General features: G+C 42.4%; 1 protein-coding gene across 3 annotated transcripts in view; it reads left to right on the top strand.

Annotated features, from left to right (window-relative positions):
• Positions 1 to 21,394, top strand: part of LONRF2 (LON peptidase N-terminal domain and ring finger 2) — a 35,399-nt gene that overhangs the window by 9,092 nt on the left and 4,913 nt on the right. For 2 of the 3 annotated variants that reach the window (XM_039548673.1, XM_039548670.1), the window contains exons 2-10: positions 6,713 to 6,831; positions 10,096 to 10,218; positions 11,156 to 11,317; positions 11,763 to 11,988; positions 13,967 to 14,063; positions 14,426 to 14,540; positions 15,771 to 15,892; positions 16,715 to 16,873; positions 19,819 to 19,981. In XM_039548673.1, coding sequence (XP_039404607.1) covers positions 6,713 to 6,831; positions 10,096 to 10,218; positions 11,156 to 11,317; positions 11,763 to 11,988; positions 13,967 to 14,063; positions 14,426 to 14,540; positions 15,771 to 15,892; positions 16,715 to 16,873; positions 19,819 to 19,981 — 1,286 coding nt within the window. The remainder of the gene's footprint in view (positions 1 to 6,712; positions 6,832 to 10,095; positions 10,219 to 11,155; positions 11,318 to 11,762; positions 11,989 to 13,966; positions 14,064 to 14,425; positions 14,541 to 15,770; positions 15,893 to 16,714; positions 16,874 to 19,818; positions 19,982 to 21,394) is intronic. The other variant, XR_005601410.1, reaches the window with a different exon arrangement.

Below are 21,394 nucleotides of genomic sequence, written 5' to 3'. Positions count from 1 at the left end.
CTCTGTACCTGCTGTGTGAGAGGATAATTCCATTCTGACTGAGGCTTGGTAGGAAACCTTTCCCAGCCTTGAACTAAGTCCTGGGTGAATTAGTAAGCATTGAAAAATGAGTCATATTTGTGTACTTACTGCTTTTATTATACTAGTGCCAAGAGGCCATAGATGGACTTGGGGTACATCACGTGAAGCAGCCCAAATGTCCAAAGGGTAGAATGGGAACTGAAAATACTGGGAGGGAGTGTTGCTTCATGCTATATTACCTGGAAAGAGTAGCAGACATCTAGCAGAGTGTTGAAAGATTGGGATTTGCATAGGAGGGAGCAATGGTCTAATATATTACACTTAACTCTGTGCTGGGACATTCTTGAATTTGGGACTTTTCTGCTGCAATTCATGACTTACGGGTTTGGGAAGAAGGTTATCATTGGCTTTGGAGTTGTGGGCATGCAGACTAAACTGTACATTAATGTAATTGGTCTGGCATGCTTCTGCCTCATGAGGCCAAAGGTACAGCACAAAAGCGAGGGTGCAAAGTTAGCTGCATCATCTGTAGCAGCTCTTCTGGGTAGCATACAACTTCCCTCACAGTGTTTCTCCTGAGTAATGGTGGGTATAGTGATTAGCTGTGCTTAGCAGTGATGACAGTCCAGCTTTAAATAACATACGGAGCTTCCTAGCTGAGGACTTACTGAGCCTGAAATAAAACTGCTTAGAATCTAAAGCATTTTGTTCAGCACACTGCAAGATCTGTGTTCTTAAGCCTGGGCTTTTGGACAGCAAAATACAGAGGCTGGAAAGAAATGAGTTCAATCTTAAAATTACATCTTCCTAAAAATTGGTGGCACAGGCTCCAAGTGGAGGATGGTGGTGCCCTGAGCTCCTCATCCTCACCACAGCCTATTTCAAGAGTTCCTAAGGCCATACACTACTGTCTGCCAGTGTTGATCCCTTGGTCCCCCAGGGGAAATGGGTGTTACATTTGCCTGCAGAGTACTGTTCACAAGTGCCTGCCTTGTAAGTGCAGTGGAAGGGTGCTTGGTTGCACAAGTAGATTTCTGGAGGAAGAGCCATCTTTTATTGCATTCTCTGTGCGCTAAAAGCTCTTGCATGTTTTCTCTGGGGTCTTTGATCACTTCAGGAAGATGCCGGTGATGTAAATGCAAGGAAGAAAAGCCATAATATTCAGAAAGTATGTATACTTTTTAAAGTCCAGCTGTTAATCCAGTTAAGGTAGACTGATGATTTAGAAAACATGGGTTTGCTGATTGCAGGTATGTGGTCATGTTCATTGCCCTCCATAATCAGGTTTGGGAAGCTGACCCTGGTTTCCATCTTTGCTGTGAAATGAAGTTTTATTTTAATGTCTTGAATGTCTTTATTACTTCTGCTAATTATTTTATCTAAACTGCCCCTTTCTCTTTGCCACCCCCTTTTCCCCTACCAAACATTCTGCGCCTCCATTTTCTGTGTGTGGACTTGTCATGCTTACATGAAGTTTGGAGGAGAAAAGCTAATTTGCTATTCAGTTATTTACTAGAACTTGCTAATTTCTCACTGAAATGAAGATACATGCTTCATATTATTTTTCAAGCTTATTAAAAGGCTTTCAGTACTGGATTGTTCAGAACTAAATGCATAATGTAGCAAAACAAGCCAAATTTCTTTCTCTTTCCAGGGCAGAAGTTTCTTTAAAATGTGAGAGAAGTTTCTGCTGAAATACTGTGCAGGCTGACTCTTAAAAGCAAGACTGAAAGGTGTTTGTGATGACACTGTTTCAGTTCTGCTCATGCCTTCAAGGAAATGTGCTTAGTATTGAGATATGTGCGAATAAGATGCGATTTTCTACAAAGAATTGTTAGCTAAGGAGAATTAGAGAGTTCTAGCAACTTTAAGCTTGTTCTTTCTGTTCTGAGTTCCTGGAAGAAATGGCAGTGTAGTTTATTACAGTAAAACTTCTATCATCATCTGCGCTCAGTTGGGCAAATTCTCATAATTGCTCTAACTGCCTTCCTGGCACAAGGAAATTTTGTGGAGCCCTGTTGTCCTACCAACCTTCCAAACTCAACAGAATAGTTTTTTTAAAAGCTTGAATACTTGGGCATATCTGGAAAAGTAATTTTGGGTGTTAGCTTCTGCATAAGTAAAAGCACAGCGTAACAAACATGCAGATGAGCACAAAGGTGGTGTGAGAGGAAAATTATTGATTTTGGAGAAATCCAAGTTGACAACCACACTCAGAATAGGCAATATTTGGTGGTCCAAAGGAGGGTCCAGGAGGCAAAGACCCAAACATATGTCTGTTCTGGGCCCTGTATGGGCCAGGATTTGTCTGGTACAGTGAGATTATGGCTGGGGGGAAGGGAGATGCTTGGGAAGACTTCCAGGACTTGTGTCTTGGAGGAAGTCTCTGTGTCCCAGCTGCCTGGAGCTGCAGATCCTGGGAGCCTCAGTACTGCGTCCCTGATGGTGACAAGGACATAAATTTTGCTGTGCAGCTGTGGATTCCCAGGAGGAGTTGGATTCACAAAATGCCATCTGCTGGTGTTGTGGAAACAGTAAAATTTTCTACACTTTTCTTTTTTAATTTGGCCTGAAATAATAAGTCATTTCATAAAAGAAATCTTTTTTCCCCCTGCTCTTTATCTCCAGAAGAGAGAATGAGTGCCTTATTTTAAAACAAACTTTTGACTACTATTGTGCAGTTTTTTCTTTTGGGATTGTTTCTTAGGGTTTGTTTTTTGGGTTGTTTTTTTTTTTTTTTAATTGCAAATACTGTAGAGTCAAAATGTTACAGAGTTGAAAGGGACCTTAAAGATCATCTAGTCCCAACCCACCTGCCATGGGCCAGGACACTTTCCGCTAGACCACTGGGTTGGGGGGCTCGAGGCATTGTCCAGCCTGGCCTTGAACACTGGCATCCTTGTATACTGGCATCTAGCAGTATTCACAAACTCTGTACACCCTCAAGGCCTCTCTTGCCACCTTCTGTGACTAATTATTTTCATCACAGCATTTACTGTGGCATGGAATAACTCGATATCATGGCGCTTACAAGAAACACTGTAGTTATTTAGGCTGCAGCTGGATATTCACTTTTTCGTCCCACTTCCACGTGCACCCTGAGTTGGAGTCAGCCAGCTGATGCCTCAGTTCCACTGACAAAGAATGAGGTTTCAGTCCATCTAGCTTTGCCCTGATGAGACGTGGACCCTCCTGGGACAGTCCTGCTGATAGCAGGAGGCTGGGAATTAGGAATGCATTGGTTGGGTGTAGAGCCAGTAAGATTTCAGGCTGCACTGCTTGCTCTGTGAGGGAGGTGAGCCTGAATGGAGGTGGCTGGGCACCACTCTAGCTATGGCATCTAGTCTAGATACTTCATCTCCCTGTAGAAGACCTGTTACAGTATGGCCTCATAAATGCTGTTCTCTTTAGCAAAGCTGTTTGGTTTGTTGGGGTTTTTTATCCTTTCTCTCAGTTAACTAAACATTCCTTGCCAGTTACTCATTAAGATGGGCCGGCCACACCTTATGCTTTCTGAGTCTCAGTGAAGGAGAGGTATGAGCCCTGAGTACATGTAGCTTTTTCTGGCTTGCCTCCATGTTGGCTTATTTTCTTTTCATATTGTGAGACCCTTTGGACTGTGCTTCAGGAGGATCTGCAGCCTTTGCCACAGTGTTGTGCTCTGCGATGGCTTTTTTTTGCTTAAAACGTTTGCACTGAAGACAAGTTCCTGAAAAGGAGCTGATGAAGCTGTTCTCTCTCTGGGTTTGTTGGATGTACGAACCATTCTGAAGAGTGCTGGAAAGCATCAGTGTGGTTAAAATGTGCAGTAGTGAACAGAAGCAGCAAGCTGACTTGCTTTGCCCCCTAATCTCATACTGCTTCCTTTCCCTATGGTGCCAGAAATACCTCCCCACCCCACACCCTGCTTTCTGTTGTGGTACCTAACTTCTTGCTGCTTCTACCTCCCTCTGCATACCCTGAACCTGGATACCCTAGAGCAGACAAAGATGGAAATACAAAGTATGCATTACTTACTGTTCAAATGCAGCTAAACTAAATAGTTTCATATTTGAGCATCTGCTAAAAGAAAAAAAACTTGCTTGGAGATCTTAGATTAATTGCTTTCGATTTTATTTTACTTGCCGTCTTTTAAAAAACTATTAGGTAGAAATGTGGGTCACTCCATGCAGCAGTCTGCACGTGTAGTAGTTAAAAAAACCCCTCAACAAACCATGACAAAACCACACAAGCAAAAAACAGCACAGAACCCCAGCACCTTATTAACATGTGAGCTTTTTTAGAGCTCTTTAAGTGTAGTCTCTAGCTGTCACTGTCTGAGACCAGTGGGGAAGCATCAGCCCAGATCTGTTGTTCTGCAGTTAGTATATCTGTCGTCAGTCCACGCTACAGCCAAAAAAGGCAACACTCCTTGCTGCTTCTTTCCTTCTCATCCAGTGTCCTGGCACTCAAGTTTGCGTGGCTGTACAGTGAACTAGCCAAGGGGAAACCGATCCTCTTAAACCTTTCTATTTATTTGTTGCTATTTGATGAGATTGATAGCTGGACTGAAATTCTCACAGAGTCAGAATTTACTTGTGAGAATATTACAGTGAAATTCTGCAGCTTTAGTAAAACTCACAGAGAAGGCTAAGAAGATACCAATAAGAGAAGATGTTCTGGACACAAGGGGAGGATGTTCTTCTTGTGGGACATTGAGAGTGTACAAGGAAGAACTTGTGGATAATATGTAGCAACTATACTTTTACTTGTATAGCTGATTGTTTACTGCCTGAATGGTCATTGTTAGACAGCCTTGTCATTGTTTGCTAAGCAGCCAATCTTAAATTAGGCCACAGCCATTGTGAACAGGTATAAGAATAGCAGTAGAGAAAATAAAAAATCTTTCTACCTTTTTTGACTATGGATTACGACTAGTGTGGCTTTTATGTCCTCCTCAACAACAGCCACAGCTATTGAATTAACTTTCAGTCAATTGATTCTTTGCTCTGGTTCCCAGTGCAAGCACATGAGCCTGGTTTGCCGCACAAGCAGGAGCATCAGCCCAAGGGGGGGGAGGTGTGAGGGGGATGTGGTGTTGGGCCATCCCTCCTGGTAGGTGCTTGAATTTAATAAGTGGTGGCACCTGCAGCAGTTGTACTCACTCTGTGTCCATGCAGATGTGTTTGTACCTGGGCTGTGTATGGGCAATGTGTTCTTACCGAGGGCATGTTTAGGATGCTGGTGCTGAAGTGAGATCCAAACAGTGAAGCCAAATCAGGCTGAAGAGAGCAGGAGAGGTATGGAGACAGGAGCCCTGTGTGTGAACATGCATAAGGTGACACTTGGTGGAAAAGCCTTGGGAGAGCTAGTTTGGATGTGAAGTTAAAATTTGCAGAAATGTGATACTGTGTCTCAGCACACCTTAGAGCTTGTGTAAAGTTTATTACCAGTTCTGACAGTTTTAACCAGCTCACATTTGGGAAAGGATTACTGCACTTAGCTGCAAGCAGCCACCTTCCAGCCTTCCGGAGGCCTCTCCCAGTACATGAAGGTCAACAGTGACCAAGAGTGAATCTCTCATAAATCTCATCACCTAAAATAACATAACTGTTCTAGTGAACAAAAGCAGAGCATTATTTGGGACTTAGTGTGTGTTTTGCAAGGATGCTGCCGCAGCCTGCTGCAGTGTCCTTGCTGAGCTGGGGAAGTTGTGGCAGGGAGGTGGAGAATTGACTGGACCATTAGGGGCATGAGGTGGTGCCTAATGGCTTGAGACGTGCTGGGCGGATGGCTGCCAGTGGTGTTGCCCAGGTGTTGGTAATGGGGTTGACGCAGTTCAGCACCTTATTAACACCTTCCATCACAGGGAAGAGCATGCTGTCAGCAAGTTTGTCTGTGGCACAAGACTGGGAGAGGAAGAAGTGATTCATGTGCTGGAGGGCAGGGCTGCCATTCAAACCAACAACCTGGGGCATGGGCTGACCAGCCTTGCCTACTTTTGCAAAGGCAGGTGCAGCTGGGACACAACAACCCTGTGCAACAGGATGGGCTGGACTAGACAGCAGATCTGCGAAGAGAGCTGGGGGTCCTGGTGGACAGGCTGAACATGGATCAGCCAGTTTTTCTGTGGTTCTGTGAAATTAAAATGTGTTCCAGAGACCTTAGGAAAGGACAGAATAATAATGTCTGGGAAGTTCATAATCTGTGTGAACTGAATGATTCATGAATTTGTGGAGGCAAGGTGTATGATCATGAGAGGTTTGCTTGCCTTTGGGAAGGCAAGCGGATATGAAGTGCAAAGGCTGCGTGCATTTTTGTTATTTAATGGCTTCCAGGAACACTTTAGCTGAAGTCCTGCATTGGTGATTTCTTCCTCCACGCTGAGGGTAGAAACACTTGCAGCTTTTTTCTTTTTGCTTTCTAAAGTGTCCTGTAAGCAAGATGAGGAGAAGAGCAGTGGCATCCTCTTTGTGAATATGAAATATGTCCTGCTAGATAAAACACAGAGATTGCTTCAGGGTGAGAAGAATATATTTTAAGCAGGAAAGAATGAAGGAATTGCCTCTTTTTCCATTACAGGAGAGTATAAATGTAATGGGTGTGAAGTAGTGATTTTTTTGGTTATGGTGGCTGCATATGAGGTTACTATATTTAACATGTCCTGGTACTTCTTTTAATGAAGTTCCTTGCAACTGTTTTTGTTTTCCAGCTCCTTGCAAGTGTTCATTAATAGCACAGCGGGCAGAACTCTGTACGTTGATGAAAAACTACCAGCAAGCTCTTCACGACGCGGACATCCTCTGCCGAAACAAGCCCCACTGGCCTGCGGTACGGTGCTTGCCTCTTGTAAAGACCAAAATGAAAACTGCTTCTTCTCAGGGCTTCTCTCTGTGCTGGGGACGGTGCTGCTGGGGCTGTTGTTGGAAGAACATCGGGGCATTAACAGGGCCAAAAATGTCTAAGTTCTTCAAAGAACAAGTCTGGAAGGTCCTCAGAATCTCTCCAGCTGGTGGGATTTTGGTGGTGGGCTGCTGGTGATGTGGTTTTGTTCATGCTGGTGCCTTTTATCTGTTACAGTTTGTGCTGCAGCTTGGCAGCAGAATCAGTTCATAAGGCTCTGGCAGCCCAGGATGGCCCTGCAGGTCTCTCTGGGATGATGTGTCCCATGGAAATGGGTGGCTTTGACAGCCTGCTGGCCAGTGTGTTTTTTTGAGGAGCAACCCAGACTCTATTTCAGGATTATTTTCTTTCCCTCTTTAATCCTAAAATATCATATCTGTGATGTCTACCTGTGTCATGGTGTTTCATAGAGGGGTTGCAATTTTTTTCATAACCAAAGGAGGTGCTACAAGGAGCAGTGGGCAGTTTGAAGCAAGTATCAGGAATGATGTTAGGAGAGAGAAATGGAAGAAACACATGGTGCCCATCATTACCACTGGTTGCCTGAAGCTGGACTGGGTGTCCAACAGTTCACCCCACTTAGGATTACACCTGCAGTCAGTCCTTCTCCTATCAGTAGCAAAACTGCAACACAGGTTTGAGCAGATAAAGCCTCTGCGTGCTTTCTGGGGAGAGCATAGCATGGGGAATTGTGGAAGGATTTTAGGCAGAGACTAAGGAGACTAAGGAGGTGTTGCATAAATGCCTTGACCTTCTGCCTCAGCAAGCAGGGCTGTGCATCTAGTGCTCCATTCCCAGTTAGGGATGATGCAGGGCAAGCAGAGAGGTGCTGTCTGCAACACCGAGTCTCTGACAAGTTAGGGAATTGTCTCTGAAGGCTATCTGTCTTGTCACCCATTAAAACCTTTCATGTTGGAAGGCAGTTAATAATCTTCCCCTGCATCCAGTTTGCTTCTCTATCTCGGATAATTTCTCATGAAGTCAGGAATCCCACCTCGGGTGACGCTGGCTGGGTTTCTGTGCAGAGGGAGAAAAATGAATTACGCACGTTCAGATGTTTTCTTGAAATGTCTTCTGTTTGCCTGAATCCATGGAAATGTGATGTGTGTCAGTCGTAGGCGGACAAAGGTTTCATTAATCACATCTCTGAAGAATATTAATTGAAAATGAAATTTGTCATCATGGCGTAACCAGCAGTGTCTCAGACGTACTTCACTTGTGCTTTCATGTTTGTGAGGACATCAACATAAGCTGTGCTGACCCAGAATCCATGTTCCCCAGGAGTTCTGGGCATCTGCTTTGTTTTGTGTATTGCAGCATCTCATCCAGTGGCAGAGATTAGCTCAAACGTTTGCTGTGTAGTTAAAAAAAACAAACCCAACATAAAATTAGACTTAATTCTGGGAGTAGCTCCTAGGATGCAAGTGTTCACCTAACTGGTATCTTTTGGCATATTGATAACAGATGTAATAGCTTGCTGAGTTACTGGTGAAACTCCTTGATATGCTGTAGTTATTGGAGCTGTAGATAAGTTGGTTTCTTTTCAGTTGCTATGAAAACCAGGTCCTTAGACTCTGTAAGGCAGGGAGTGTTTTCCAGTTGTGTTTTTATATGGAGGGTAGACAGTGGTGCCCTCCTGCCTGCTGCACATGGTCCTGCTTGGATCTCCCTTTCAAGTTTCAGGTTTGATGCTTGGCAGGGGTATGTGAAAATAGGAAAGGGAAGGTGGCAGCAGTAGTCTCTGAAGTACAGGGTTCTCTAGTCCCTAGGCCTAAGTCCTGGTGTTGGATCTTTAGGTACTTTGTCTGTGGACAGCCCAGCTCAGTCCTCTCTTGCAGGTCGGATAAGGACATTGCTCTTACAGCTCTGAAGGACGAGTCCAAACAAGCTTGTAGGCTTCCCAGTGCAGTGAAGTAATGCTGACACTGATGGCATGTGTGTAAAAGGTTTTATGGAGGCTGTGCAAGCATCCAGGTAAGAAGGTCAGGGTCAGGCCTCATGCTATCTCTCTTCTTACCTCATTGAGGAAAAGAAAAATGTATCTCGCCTGGAGAGAATCGATGTGTACTGAGATTTCTTGTACAGGTCACCAAATGGTAATTTTGTTAATTAACCTGTCCTATGCAGTGCCTGCTACTTGCTTTTGGCATGAGCCTCCTTCTTCCAATTCCAGTGGAATGGTAAAGATCTTAACAGGTCTCAGCTTGGACAGCAGTATTGAAAGAATGAGGGAGTTAGCTGCTCAGGAAGATTATGTGATACCAGATCTTTCATCATTATTACAAAGGACGAAAAGTGGATCTGCTTATCTAGCCAGTCTCTTAGATGAATGAAGCTGTACTTTCAGTACAGGCTAGAGGTGTTCTCTTGGGTCAGAGGTGGTGCTTGTAGAGCACACTTCTGTCTAATAAGCAAGAGGGAAATGTTTAAATGCACTCTTAAGTTTCTTTTCATTGTGAAGGAGCTAATTTCCATAGTCAGATTAGAACTGTAGTTTGATATCTGCAGGAAAGTTCAGAGGCGAGGTGTTCCTCTCTTGCTACTAGTAACAAGTAAAATAGGATTTATTCCCAAGCTGGCTACCCGTACCTGTTGGCTGTGGATGTGTGAGTCCGGAACATGGGAGAGGTAGGGTGGGTTAAAATGCTTCAGGTTAAGCATTGGTAACTTGCCCTAAATTCATTATGTTTTTGGGCCAAATAAAACAGGTGAAAAATTGTCTCTGTAGATAATTTTACTATCCTAGTAAGACACCCAGGAGAAGTGACTATCCTGAACTCTCTGAGCTGCCACTTCCAGGCTGCCTTGTCCCATTGCCTTTTCTGTGCAGCTGCATTACTTTTTAAGTTTGTCCTGGTATGTGAAACTGTTCTCTGATGTATCCAAGCACAGTGGGATGTGTAGTAGACTTTGTCCCTGGGGAGACAAATACCCCTCTTCATTCCCAGCTCTTCTCTCAGGAAATGAGCAATGCCTTTGGCAAGGGATAATGCAGCAGAGGGCTCCTGGGTAATCTTTTTGCACCAGAAGGGACTGAATTTCTTTCAGTCACATGTATCAAAGAGGTTGTTACCCAAAAAGCATCTTGTTCTTCACCTGCAGAATGCTGTGAACTTCCAGGTTTGTTTTCTGGTGTCTTGCTGCCACTTCAGAAATGATCTCTAGATTTGTACATTTCCTTTGTGTGAACAGGGCCATTATGTGAAAGCAAAAGCTCTTTCTGGATTGGAAAGGACTGAGGAAGCATTGAAGGAGTTTCTTTATTGTGTTGCCTTAAATCCTGAATGGAGCTCAATGAAGAAAGAAGCCCAAAAGGTATAAAATATATTTACTGGCTACTTGGCCATTGTGCTGCTTTTAATCCCACAGCCAAGTAAAATTAATGGTATTTCAGGTGATAGTAAACACCCAAAGGATAGTTTTGATTCAGTAGATGCTCCAATAACCCTTTTTAGCATTATGCTATGTGAGGCACCTCTTGGGTTTAGTTGATGCCTCAACCAGAGGGATTATATATTTGTGAATTCCACTGTGTAGGCTTGAGGTTGCTAATTTTAGTACCCATCAGAAAGTTACTTTCATGTGGGAAGTGGCAGAGGACTGAGAAGAGGAGACTGTGTGCTGCCCTGTCCTGGAAAAATCCTGCAGTCTTCGTAGCATTTTGTCCCTTATGGGAAGTTAGACACATTAAGTGCTAACAGCCCATCATCAGGTTCTCTGTGACCATCCATACGGGCAGCTTTTTATAAAAATGAAACGAGGATTTGGCAAGATGCTTGGTGGGGACTGGTGAGAGGGGCAACAGACTCTACACAGCTTTAAGCTAGGGGTTAAATCTGCTTGAGGATGGAGGAGATGGGTGAAGAGCACAAGGAGTGTTTAAACACATCTCTGTTAACTGGTTTTGATGGAAGACCATGGTCTAAAGACTTCTGGAGGCAGGGTCTGAGTGTCAAAATGGAGATGGGTAGGTCAGGAGAACGATGCAACAGACTGCTGCCCTGGATGCTCTTGGGGAGCAGAAGCCTTTGGTAAGGGAGGAGGGCACCAGAAGAGCACCTTGGAATGTGACTGTGGTGGGGACTGCCATCCAGGTTTCCCATGGGCACTGGGGAATGCAGGATGTCCTGGATGTTGCAAGCTTCTTTGCATCTAGAAACCGTGAAGTTTGTGTATCTGTGTTCACACGAACATAAATATCTATGTTGTAATTATTACTTTTTCTTTTTTTTTTTCTCTCCTAATTAACTAGATAATGTGTGAGATGTTTTTCCCAGCCTTTGAAAATGTGCATGATAGTCTAACAGCACCTTTCTCTAGTCGAACATCCCATACAAGATTGAAACCTGCGTTTCTGAGTAGCATAAACACACAGTCAGCTGTGGAAGATAACTCTGTTGCTGGGTCCTCAAAGGTAAAGCAAAAAGTGTTCAACATAAAAATACCAAAAGTAGCACATGGATCTTTCTGATCTGTGTGACATTGTCTGCACCCATGTAGGCACTTACTTTCATGGTAAGCCTGTTCTTTCCATTGCTGTTGGATCTCTTATTGGGATGTACTTCCTCAGAAGAATAAGAGAGCGAACCTTTTTGTTCAGAAAACAATGTGATGCCTTCACGTGGGGGTCAGTTGTAGTTGTGGGTTTTTTCCACTGAAGATCTGGTATGACAGGAACATAATTTCTAGAGACAGGCGCTGTAGGGAGAGCTTCATGCAACTGGGAAGTGACCTTTGATACAGACCTTTCTTCATTGCTAGGCTCATTGTGGGAACATTGATCTATTGCTGATAAAACTAATAGGTAAAAGCAGAACAAAATTGTCTCATGCTGTATGTAACTGTTCTTATTTTTTTAGGATACTATGTTCAGGTTAACAAAAACCCCGTCCCAAGAATCCGATGTATTCAGAAGCACTGATTCTTCTGTTACGCATCATGTTCTGGATCTCTACTTTGAAGACAACAAGAAGTCTTTGGGAGCTATTCTCTCCAGTTTACCTGGGGTTGGCTTAAAAAGAAAGCTGTCCAGTGACATGAGGGATTTGCAGAGCTTGGATGTCCCCAATAAGATTCTTAAAAAAGGTTTGTGTTGTGGCTTAGAAAAGTGATTTCTCTTTCACATACTGAAAAACTGTAAACTTTTTTACTCCTCCCTTTTTATAGGTGTCAATAAAACATTCCCTACAGGAATTGGCATAATATTTTGTACTCTGGTGTGTCTGTTTCTGCTCTAACAACCTATTTACCTTATTCCAGAGCAGTTTAAGTTCATTGAATGAAAACTGTGTTTTTCTTTCTCAGACGGGCCATTTCCACTGTAACGTGTGTGTAATCCACTCACAGTTTAGTCTTCGAGTTGCTAGTGCCACAGTTTCCATTTTCTGGATCTCAGCTATAGTTGAACTTCCTTGTCTTTCTATATGATTGAAAGATGAAGTAAGCCTGGAAACTAATCTTTAACTGGCATTAGAAACGGTCACATGCAACTTAACATGAAATTTTCCAAGCAAACAAAGAAGCCTTTTAAAGGGTAACAAGCCCCTGCCCCCAAGTTTTCTGTTACTTGATAGCTGTGCTTACAATTTGTATGCTTTTCAAGCTTCTAACAAAGACCTCCAGAGTGGCTTTACTACTCAGGGCTAAAAATGCTGAAGGCAATACTTCACTGAGTCGTGTAATTATTGGTTAACATAGACTTCGAAAATGCTGCTGTACTGGTGTGAATTTTTCCCCTTAAATTAAAAAAAAAAACCCCACATCTTGACGAGTTTTACTTCTGCCTCAAAATGTTACAGGTCTGCAAGTACAACTGTCTGCTCTGCAAAAGATCAATAGATGGCCAGTTTCTGATCACGTTGCTGTGGAGGAAAAAACCCTGTACTTGCCTCTGAACTGCAGACTCAGTAAATAGATTGTGAAATCTGACCCACCTGTATCTTCACAGGGAAGGCCAGAGATCGTGTTTTACCCATAAGCACTAATTTCTGGTCTGTGCTAGGTCCCAGTGCCATGTTACTATTTGCGGAATTAACACAGCCAGGTTCTTGCAATTACTAAATGCCAACATGTGAGATGTAGGTTAAAGATAGCATTGTTTTTCTTTGTAGGCCATACACCACCTATCCTGTCTGTGCTTCAGAGAAGCCAGATGCTGAGCATAAATTACTCTTTAACAAAGCATCCTAGTGTTTTAACTTAACATAAAAAGCTGAGCTTTTTAATGGTCAAGAATTTGGTTAATAAAAAACATGTGGAGGCAGCAGTCATGACTCTGTTGCAACTCATCACGAAGATGCAAATTGTAAAAGAAATTGCAGAATTTGCTTGTGTAAATGTCAACAGAAGCTGGAGCTGATAGCTTTTGAGCCTAAATAATGCTGCTGTGAATTTTGAAGTGCATACCCTTAAACTGAGTTTAATCCAGAGATAAAAACCACCCCCAAAAATCAATCTGGGCAGAATTTTAAGTGAAGTGTTTAGCCTCTGTTTGCAGATTGCTGAGCTAGTAAAAGCAGTGTTAGCTAATGCAACTCCAGTAGTCCTTTGACTTTAAGCTGTCTGAAATTTGGGATTTCTACAACAGCCTAGTCTAGAAAAATGTAGGCTTTTTTATATTTGTAAGAAAAATTACCCCTGCTGAGAAATCTATAATAAACAGTGATGAAATATTTTGACTGTGTGTAAACAAATTAAATTCTGGACTTAATGTACTTGAAAACATCTGGTCTGGCTGATGTGGGGGTGGTGGTGGGAAAGCAATAGCAGAATCTTTTAAAAACTAGTCTAGAAAAACCCACAACACAATCATTTTTGGAAAAGCAAATAATGGGTATTCGGCTCTAAAGTGTATCCTCTGGCCACAGACATCATCCTCTGCTCTCCAAAAGATCTCCTGCCAAAAAATCTAAAACTTAGATGGGAAATATGTTTGTTTGAAACAAAACTTCAGAAAAGAAAATACATAAATCAGGGTTTTTGTGAAAAAATCAACAGTGTAAAGAACATCGGAAAGTGCAGTAATGCTTACATATTTACTGTAATAATCTTCTTGACTACTTAGATGGAGATGTTTTACCTGAAAACACCACTGACACTTCAAGTGAAATACCAACAACTCTGGTGGATGCGTCAGACTTTGAGTGTTCCCTCTGCATGAGGTATGACTGTGTTGACCTGGCATTAACATAACAAAGCCTCTCTAGCTTCTGAAAAAAGTTTTCATGGTGTAAGAAGAGAAGCCTGCCAGAGAATGTCTAAATCATTACTCTGTTCCTTTTTGCTGAACCTTACATCTGGTGAATCTTTACAGATGTGGTTTTCTCCATTATGTATGCTGTTCTCCATTGTTTACCACTTCTAAAAATGAAAACCTTTTTTGTATCCTTAGATAACACTGTCACCTGTGCTTTATACAAAAGCAGGAAAGAAAGAAACAGCTAGGACTAGTCACTCCTCTCCACACATTGGGAATTGTTTTTGTTGGCAGCTTAGCTTTTCTGTTCCATGTTTTCATGTTAAGGTTGTTCTACGAACCTGTTACCACACCCTGTGGACACACCTTTTGCCTCAAATGCCTTGAGCGTTGCCTTGACCATAATCCACTTTGCCCGCTCTGCAAGGAAAAGCTGTCAGAAGTAAGTATGTCCTTGCCCCAGTGAAGAAAACTGCACAAAATTGTGTTCTTCTGAAAGCATCTATGTGGCGACTTTCTGCGCTCTACTTGTGAGCTGCATCCAAAGCAGTGAGGCCAGCAGGGTGAGGGAGGTGATTCTGCCCCTCTCTGGTGAGATGCCACCTGGAGTCCTGCATCCAGCTACAGGGCCCTCAGGAAAGGGGAGCAAGTCCAGAGAAGGGCTATGAAGATGGTTTGGGGCTGAAACACCTCTCCTATGAAGAAAGGCTGAGAGAGTTGTGTTGTTCAGCCTGGTGAGGAGAATGCTCTGGGGAGACCTGATCTCAGCCTTACAGTTCTTCAAGGGGTTTTATAAAAGAGATAGGGACAGACATTTTAGTAGAGGGGTAATGCTTTTAAAGTGAAAGAGTTGATTTAATCAGAAGACATTAGATGTAAGTAAGAGTTTTTTTACCATAATGGTGATGAAACACTGGAAGAGGTTGCACAGGGAGCTGGTAGATGCTCCATCCCTGGAAACGTTAAAGGTCAGGTTGGATGGGGGGCTCTGAGCGACCTGATCCATTTGAAGATGTCCCTGCTCACTGAAGGGGTTGGACAAGATGACATTAAAAGGTGCCTTCTAACCAAAACCATTCTATGATTCTGTGAAACCAGAACAAGACAGTACCAACAGCATCAAGCTGTGCGCAGACCTCATTTACTCAAGGATATATTTGGCATTCATTGGTAGACAAGTGGTTTGCTGGTTCTTGAAGAAATGGAGGCTTCCAGTATCCCATCAGGCTCATGCCTAGTGACCCCCAGCCATAGGTGTGTTCATACCATATTTCCAGTTTATGTGGAAACTCTGGTGAATGAGGAATGGTTGCTCTTTGGTCAACACTTGTCAACAGCAGACATAAGGTATCCCATACTCGTGCTTCTTGCCAGTAAGCTGACAGCTGTAGATGAAAAAGATAAATGTATCTTTTCAAAAGTGGGGATGGACTGCCTTTTCTTCCTGGTAGTACAACTTCTGCCCAGAAAGGGTATGGGGTTAGAGTTAAAAGACAGTGGGGTGAACCACATATGCTGAAGTGGAAGTTTTGGTGCCTGGAGGCTGAAAAGGGTGAGGTATTGGTACAGTCCTAACTAAGGAGCACTTTGGCCTCAGGGAAGAACGGGTTGGGAGGAAGAGATGTTACCTGTCTTCTTGTTATCAGACTTAAGAGTTGACTCTTCCTTGTAGTTTCTGGCAAGCAGAACTTACAAGAAGACCGTCCTTACAGAAGAGCTGATAGTCCGTTACTTGCCAGAGGAATTATCTGAAAGGAAGAAAGTTTATGAGGAAGAAATGAAGGAATTGTCAAAGTAGGCTCTCTTTATACTACTGACAGCTGTTACAAAAATGTATTTTTCAATCTAAATTACTGAAGAAGAGTCATTTCCTAATGGAAATGCACCAAAGGAATGAACTTGTAAATGAACCTGCCAGATGGTTTGTATTTTTGACGTGTATGTTGCAGATAAACAAGTAACAATGTGCTTGGATGGTGGAGAGGCACAACAATATTATTAAAATAAAGATAATTGCTTTTTCCTCTGAAACAACATAATAGCTTTAGGAGTTACAGTGGGGGTTTTCTGGGAGTAGAATTCAAATTACAAATGAGTTATACTTCAGGTCAGGAGAAGTTCAAGGATCCAGTTTTGTCAGTGACTTGTGAATGTTGTGCTATAACTGTAACCTAAAAAGTAAAACAAAACATGTAGTTAATCCTGAAAAAAATTAAGTGGGTTAGTGGGCTACTTCAAAATCAATGGGTGAGTTTTGGGATTCTCTGCCATCTTGCTTTGAACATGGCTGGTCCTTAAGTACTTTGTTACTGTGAAAAGCTGTCACCAATATCTTGCCATGTGTATCCAAGATGTATCAGTATGCATGTCTTCGGGAAACTGGCTGTTTCTTGACAGTTTTCCTCTGTGGAAATAGGTTAGAGGGATTGTTTACTTAATGTATTAAATGAAAAGAGTTCTGAAACATTGTCTTGTGAAAATGGCAAACATTGAAGAGATATGCATTTACAAAGATTGAGTCTAAGGAAACCATTTGCCTTGTATTAAGGATATATGCTGACTATAGCAGCACTCAGAAAAAAAAAGTGATTTTTTTTTTTAACGATTTTCTTACAGTTTGAATAAAGATGTTCCCATCTTCGTATGTACCATGGCCTTTCCTACCATCCCTTGTCCACTCCATGTCTTTGAACCTCGTTATCGCCTAATGATAAGAAGATGCATGGAAACTGGTACCAAGCAGTTTGGCATGTGCTTAGCTGATGAATTAAAAGGGTAAGGAGATGAGCTGAGAATGTCCTGTTGTTGCAGAAGCTGCTGTGAGCTAATGGAATACTGCAGCACAGTGTACTTGTCTCCCCAAACCACTGTGGTTCCTTCCAGTCCTGTGTGAACCAATACCAAAGTTGCTTACTTCTTAGTTTTGAAGTTTAAACATTCCTTTTTACACAAAGATGTAATTTTATTACTCCCTGATGGATGATAGCAAGAATGCAACTCATCCTGCTACTACAGGCTCCAAAAATAGCATTTAATTGGCTGCGTGTTTGGAAAGCTTGCTGGCCTGTTTGTTCCAGTGAAAGCTGACTGTCTGGGTGAGGTTCCTCCTCTGTCTACTCAGTTTAAGAAAACAAAACCAAGGCAAAACATCCAGACCTCCCATAGCTTTTCTGAAAGAGTGGTATCGTTTTAATGAGACAAAGTATACCCTTGGCTGAGAAGTCTGTTTTGCTGCTGAATGTTGAATTTGAATGTTTGTCTTTACTGCTGTGTTGCAATGTCTAAACTATCTGCAGTGAGTGGGTTTACATTGTCTTCCTATATCATCATACCTTTCATTCATTTTTGTGAATTCTGACACTGATGTGTTTCCAGCTCCCTATGCAGAGACTGACTAGATTAAAGGCCCCTTACAACACAAAGCTACTCTGTGATTCTATGAAAGCCTTCAGGTTTAAGTATTTCACAGATAATGGGGTTTTGACACCATGCTCATGGGAGAAACATGAGGTGGTCTTGAGAGATCTCATCTTATGAGATGCAATAGTTGCTGACTTCAGAAGTTAGATGGGCCTGATGCAGGCTGTAGAATGGGTGACGAACATGGGAATTTTTAAGAACACATTAGACAGGCATCCTCAGGAGCAGCACTTTTGTATGTGATCATCACTGGAGCTGAGAGGGGGGAAGTCATTACTGAGGCTTGGCAGCCTTTCCTTGTCCACTTCATGTTTTTTTGGGGGGGGGATATTTTATTTTTCTCCCAGACTGGACAGTAAGGTAGCAGTAAGAATACAGGAGATGCTGCAGCTTCCTGTCAGCTGTGGCTGTGCAGCAATGCCATTTGGCACACTGTCAGTACTGCACTCAGTGGAGTTCAGACTCCAGCAGTAGCTGATGCTCCACAGTCCCTTTCAGGCCTATCACCATTTTTCTGGAAGTGAATACTTGTGAGAGTGAGGACAGAATTACCCTAGGACTTACTTCAGTGATAACTCTCCTTATATCCCTGCAGGCTTGTGGAACAGCCAAACTTACTTGGAGTCAGGTATGGTAATACAGAGGGCCAAGGTGTTACAATCCCCAAAACACAGTAATTGGTTTGTTAGATAACATCATGAAGGGTATTTAAAAATGCAACAGTATGGTTAGATTTCTATGTCCTGTGTGTTTTGAGTTACTAAAATAATTCAACTTTATGAGCATGATAACTTAAACACAGGAAGCCTTCATCTGCAGACACCTGGCAGGCTGGTCCAGCTTCTTACACAAGTAGAGAAGTTCTTCTGTTTATTCAAAATTGCAAAATCAACTTGGGAATACAAGAAGTGGGGAAACTTGTTTTGCCTCATCTACCGAGACATTAATACATACCTCCCTTGAAAAACACAGTGACAAAGCATGTTTAGTTCATTACCTTCCTCTGTTTTATTTCTCCATTTTAACTTAAAATTGGTAAAAGAATATATGCTCTTAATGTTGTCAGCACATTTTATGCCTGTCTCCAGGTGCTTTCTTGTCTCTGATTGAGGTCACTGTCTACCCAAAAAAACTCCTCTAAGAACAACAAAAAAGAAAAAATCATCACTTCTATATTAATTTCTAAGTTCAGTATGAATGTCACTAAAATCATTAATTAAAAACAATTGTTATGTAGCTGTTTAAATAGTGTGTAGTGTAATATTGCTATAATAAACTAACAAACTTGCTTTTTTGAGTCAGTCCTATTGGTAGAGCACCAGGGCTTACCTGTGTGCAGCTCTGCTCCTCCTGCTCTGCCTGATTTTTTTCCTGTGCACTGGCTGGGAGAGAACAGTTGTTCACAGTGGTGAGCTTCCCCCCGCCCCTCCCAAACCCATGGTAAGAGCAGAGACAGGAGTCATTTCTTCATCACTCCATTGTGAGAAATGGCCAAGCCCTAGTAAGACAAGCATTTCCCTAATAAAGAATTTATCAAACCCTGCAGGGTTTTGGTATCTTGAGATGAGACTAGATACAGTGCTTTCTCCTGCTTAGCAGTAGGCTGAGGTGTAGACCTGCAAATGTATTGTGGTGACGAGTCATTGTGCAATCAGCCTCTCTAGTGAAATCACTGCATCACAAAGGTAGAGTTAAGGAAGCTTGATAAAGTAAAAGTTTATTTCATGCCTGTTTCCAGGGTGTGATTAAAACCTGTGCCTACTTTAAATACAATGGATACAAACGTGCTTTTGTGAAGAGGGTATTTTGGGTTTGGTTTGACTTTTTAAAGGAAACAAATGCAAGAAATGACTTGCTATATAGAAAGCCTTTTTCTTCTAAAGCCTGCAGTCTTCTGCTTACACCTTGGAGTAGGGGGATAGCCCTCACAGCCATGCATTTGTTCCTCAGTTTCTGTACTTCCTTACAGTATCTTTACCCATCTAGTTTTCTTTGCAAACCAGATGAATTCGCCACCAGCAGCTGGCAACTCTCAGCATGAAACATGTTTCATTTAGTTTCCTGTCCCTTTCCAACCCTCCCACTCCACAAACCTGCCCTGAAAATGCTGCTGCCCAGGTCCTCTGAGGGAAGGCAGAAAGGGTGGGGGTTGTGTGGCTTATGTGAATAAGCAGAAATGTATTGTCACCAAAGCAGAATCCTCTTTCAAGTAAGAAATGGTGAATTAGGCCCAGTATTTGTCCTGATGTCTATAAACGCTTGTTGATGACTTCCGCTTTTATGCCCTTCTGTCATTTCAGATTTGCAGATCATGGCTGTATATTAGAGATCAGGGACGTAAAGTTTTTTCCTGATGGACGCTCAGTTGTTGATACAGTTGGTGTCCGTCGTTTTAGGGTCTTAAGCCATGGCCAGCGAGATGGATATAACACAGCAAACATCGAGTATCTTGAAGATAAAAAGGTGATCTATGGTGCAAAGTTATTCATACCCATGTATTGCTGGATTCACTTAAATAGCCTTTCCTTGTTGCATTTCAAGCTAGCTGTGCATTATTTTTAAGCCAATATCATTACAAATACACTAAAGCTCTGTTTTAAAAACCATGGAACAAACTTTGTATCTTCTTTCCCTTTCTTCCTTTCTTCCCTTATAATTATCTCTGCTTAAAGTGTTACACTCCTTTCATGGATCTCAAAGTAGCTTTCAGGATGCTGAGGTCATGGTGTGTAGGTGAGGTCAGAGTAACATTTTAAAACTGGTACAGAATTTAAAGCCTTCTAAAAGCACATGCTCCTATTGGTAGAGAACTGACTGTTCTCTTGCACTGAACGGACAGTTGGCACACTTCATATGTCCTCCAAGCTCTCATTTACAGAACAGGTCCTCAAATAAATGTGGGAGTCTGCTCTTAAAATGAGTTCTTACTGACATGTAGTTAACTATGCCCTGTACAAGGATCCATTAGAGCTGGCTGAGAGCAGAGAAATGCAGAGAGGGGAGTAGCTTTTAAAAACAAGTCCTCTTAGCAAACCTGCATCAAGTGAGGTGTTTGTGATGGATGTTGGCTGAAGGCTGAATTTTTGGCCATGCTCTCTGGATCATCTTCAGACCGTGTCTTGGTAGCTATTGGTAGCTATTAACATTGAGCTTAGCAGTAATCTCCTGCCAGGTGATGAAGTCAGTTTGGTCATGCAGCTCTAGCACATTCTCGCAGTTGAAGTGAAAGTCTGTGAAGCCTTGGCAGTGCTTTGCTAACCTGTGCAGGATGATGCAGTTGTTTCCCAGGGCACGAAAGGTTGAGCTTGTGGGGGTGTCTCTGCCTGTGAAAGGCTGGAATAGGCAGTCTGCTCAGAGTGAGGGCTCTGCTCTAATTCTCCAGTGAAGAGTGGTGCAACTCAGGTATACAGGCATTGTTTATAGATTGTGCTAGAGACCCACCTCTTCATAATTAGAGTGAGATTTACTTTGTCTCACATTGGAGGCTGGTGTCTGGTGTCTGTTCAGTGCCCTACATTCATGATCTGTCTGATGGTGAAAAATCTCAGTCCAAAGATACCTGTTTTATATGCTCTTAGATGCTTAATTTAAGATGAGATTAACTGTTCTCTAGAACTGCTTCTCCTCGATTGTGAAGGGCATCCAGAGCAGCTAGATCAGATGTGTATATGAGTGAGTAGCATAGGTGAAATCACCTATGTAATGTGCACATGTTAAAGGGGAAAAAAAACAAACATCCCCAAACAAAATCCAGAATCAAAACCCCCCAAAAACCCCCACAAATCACCAGTTTGTAGTGGTTTTTGCTTATGCTTTTTTCCCCCCTAATAGCTAATAGTAGGCCTGTGCAACTAAAACACTCTGCTTCAATGAGGG

This window comes from Corvus cornix, chromosome 1 (assembly GCF_000738735.6).
Source record: "Corvus cornix cornix isolate S_Up_H32 chromosome 1, ASM73873v5, whole genome shotgun sequence".
Lineage (NCBI taxonomy): Eukaryota > Metazoa > Chordata > Aves > Passeriformes > Corvidae > Corvus > Corvus cornix.
This window is presented reverse-complemented; position numbering and strand designations above follow the sequence as displayed.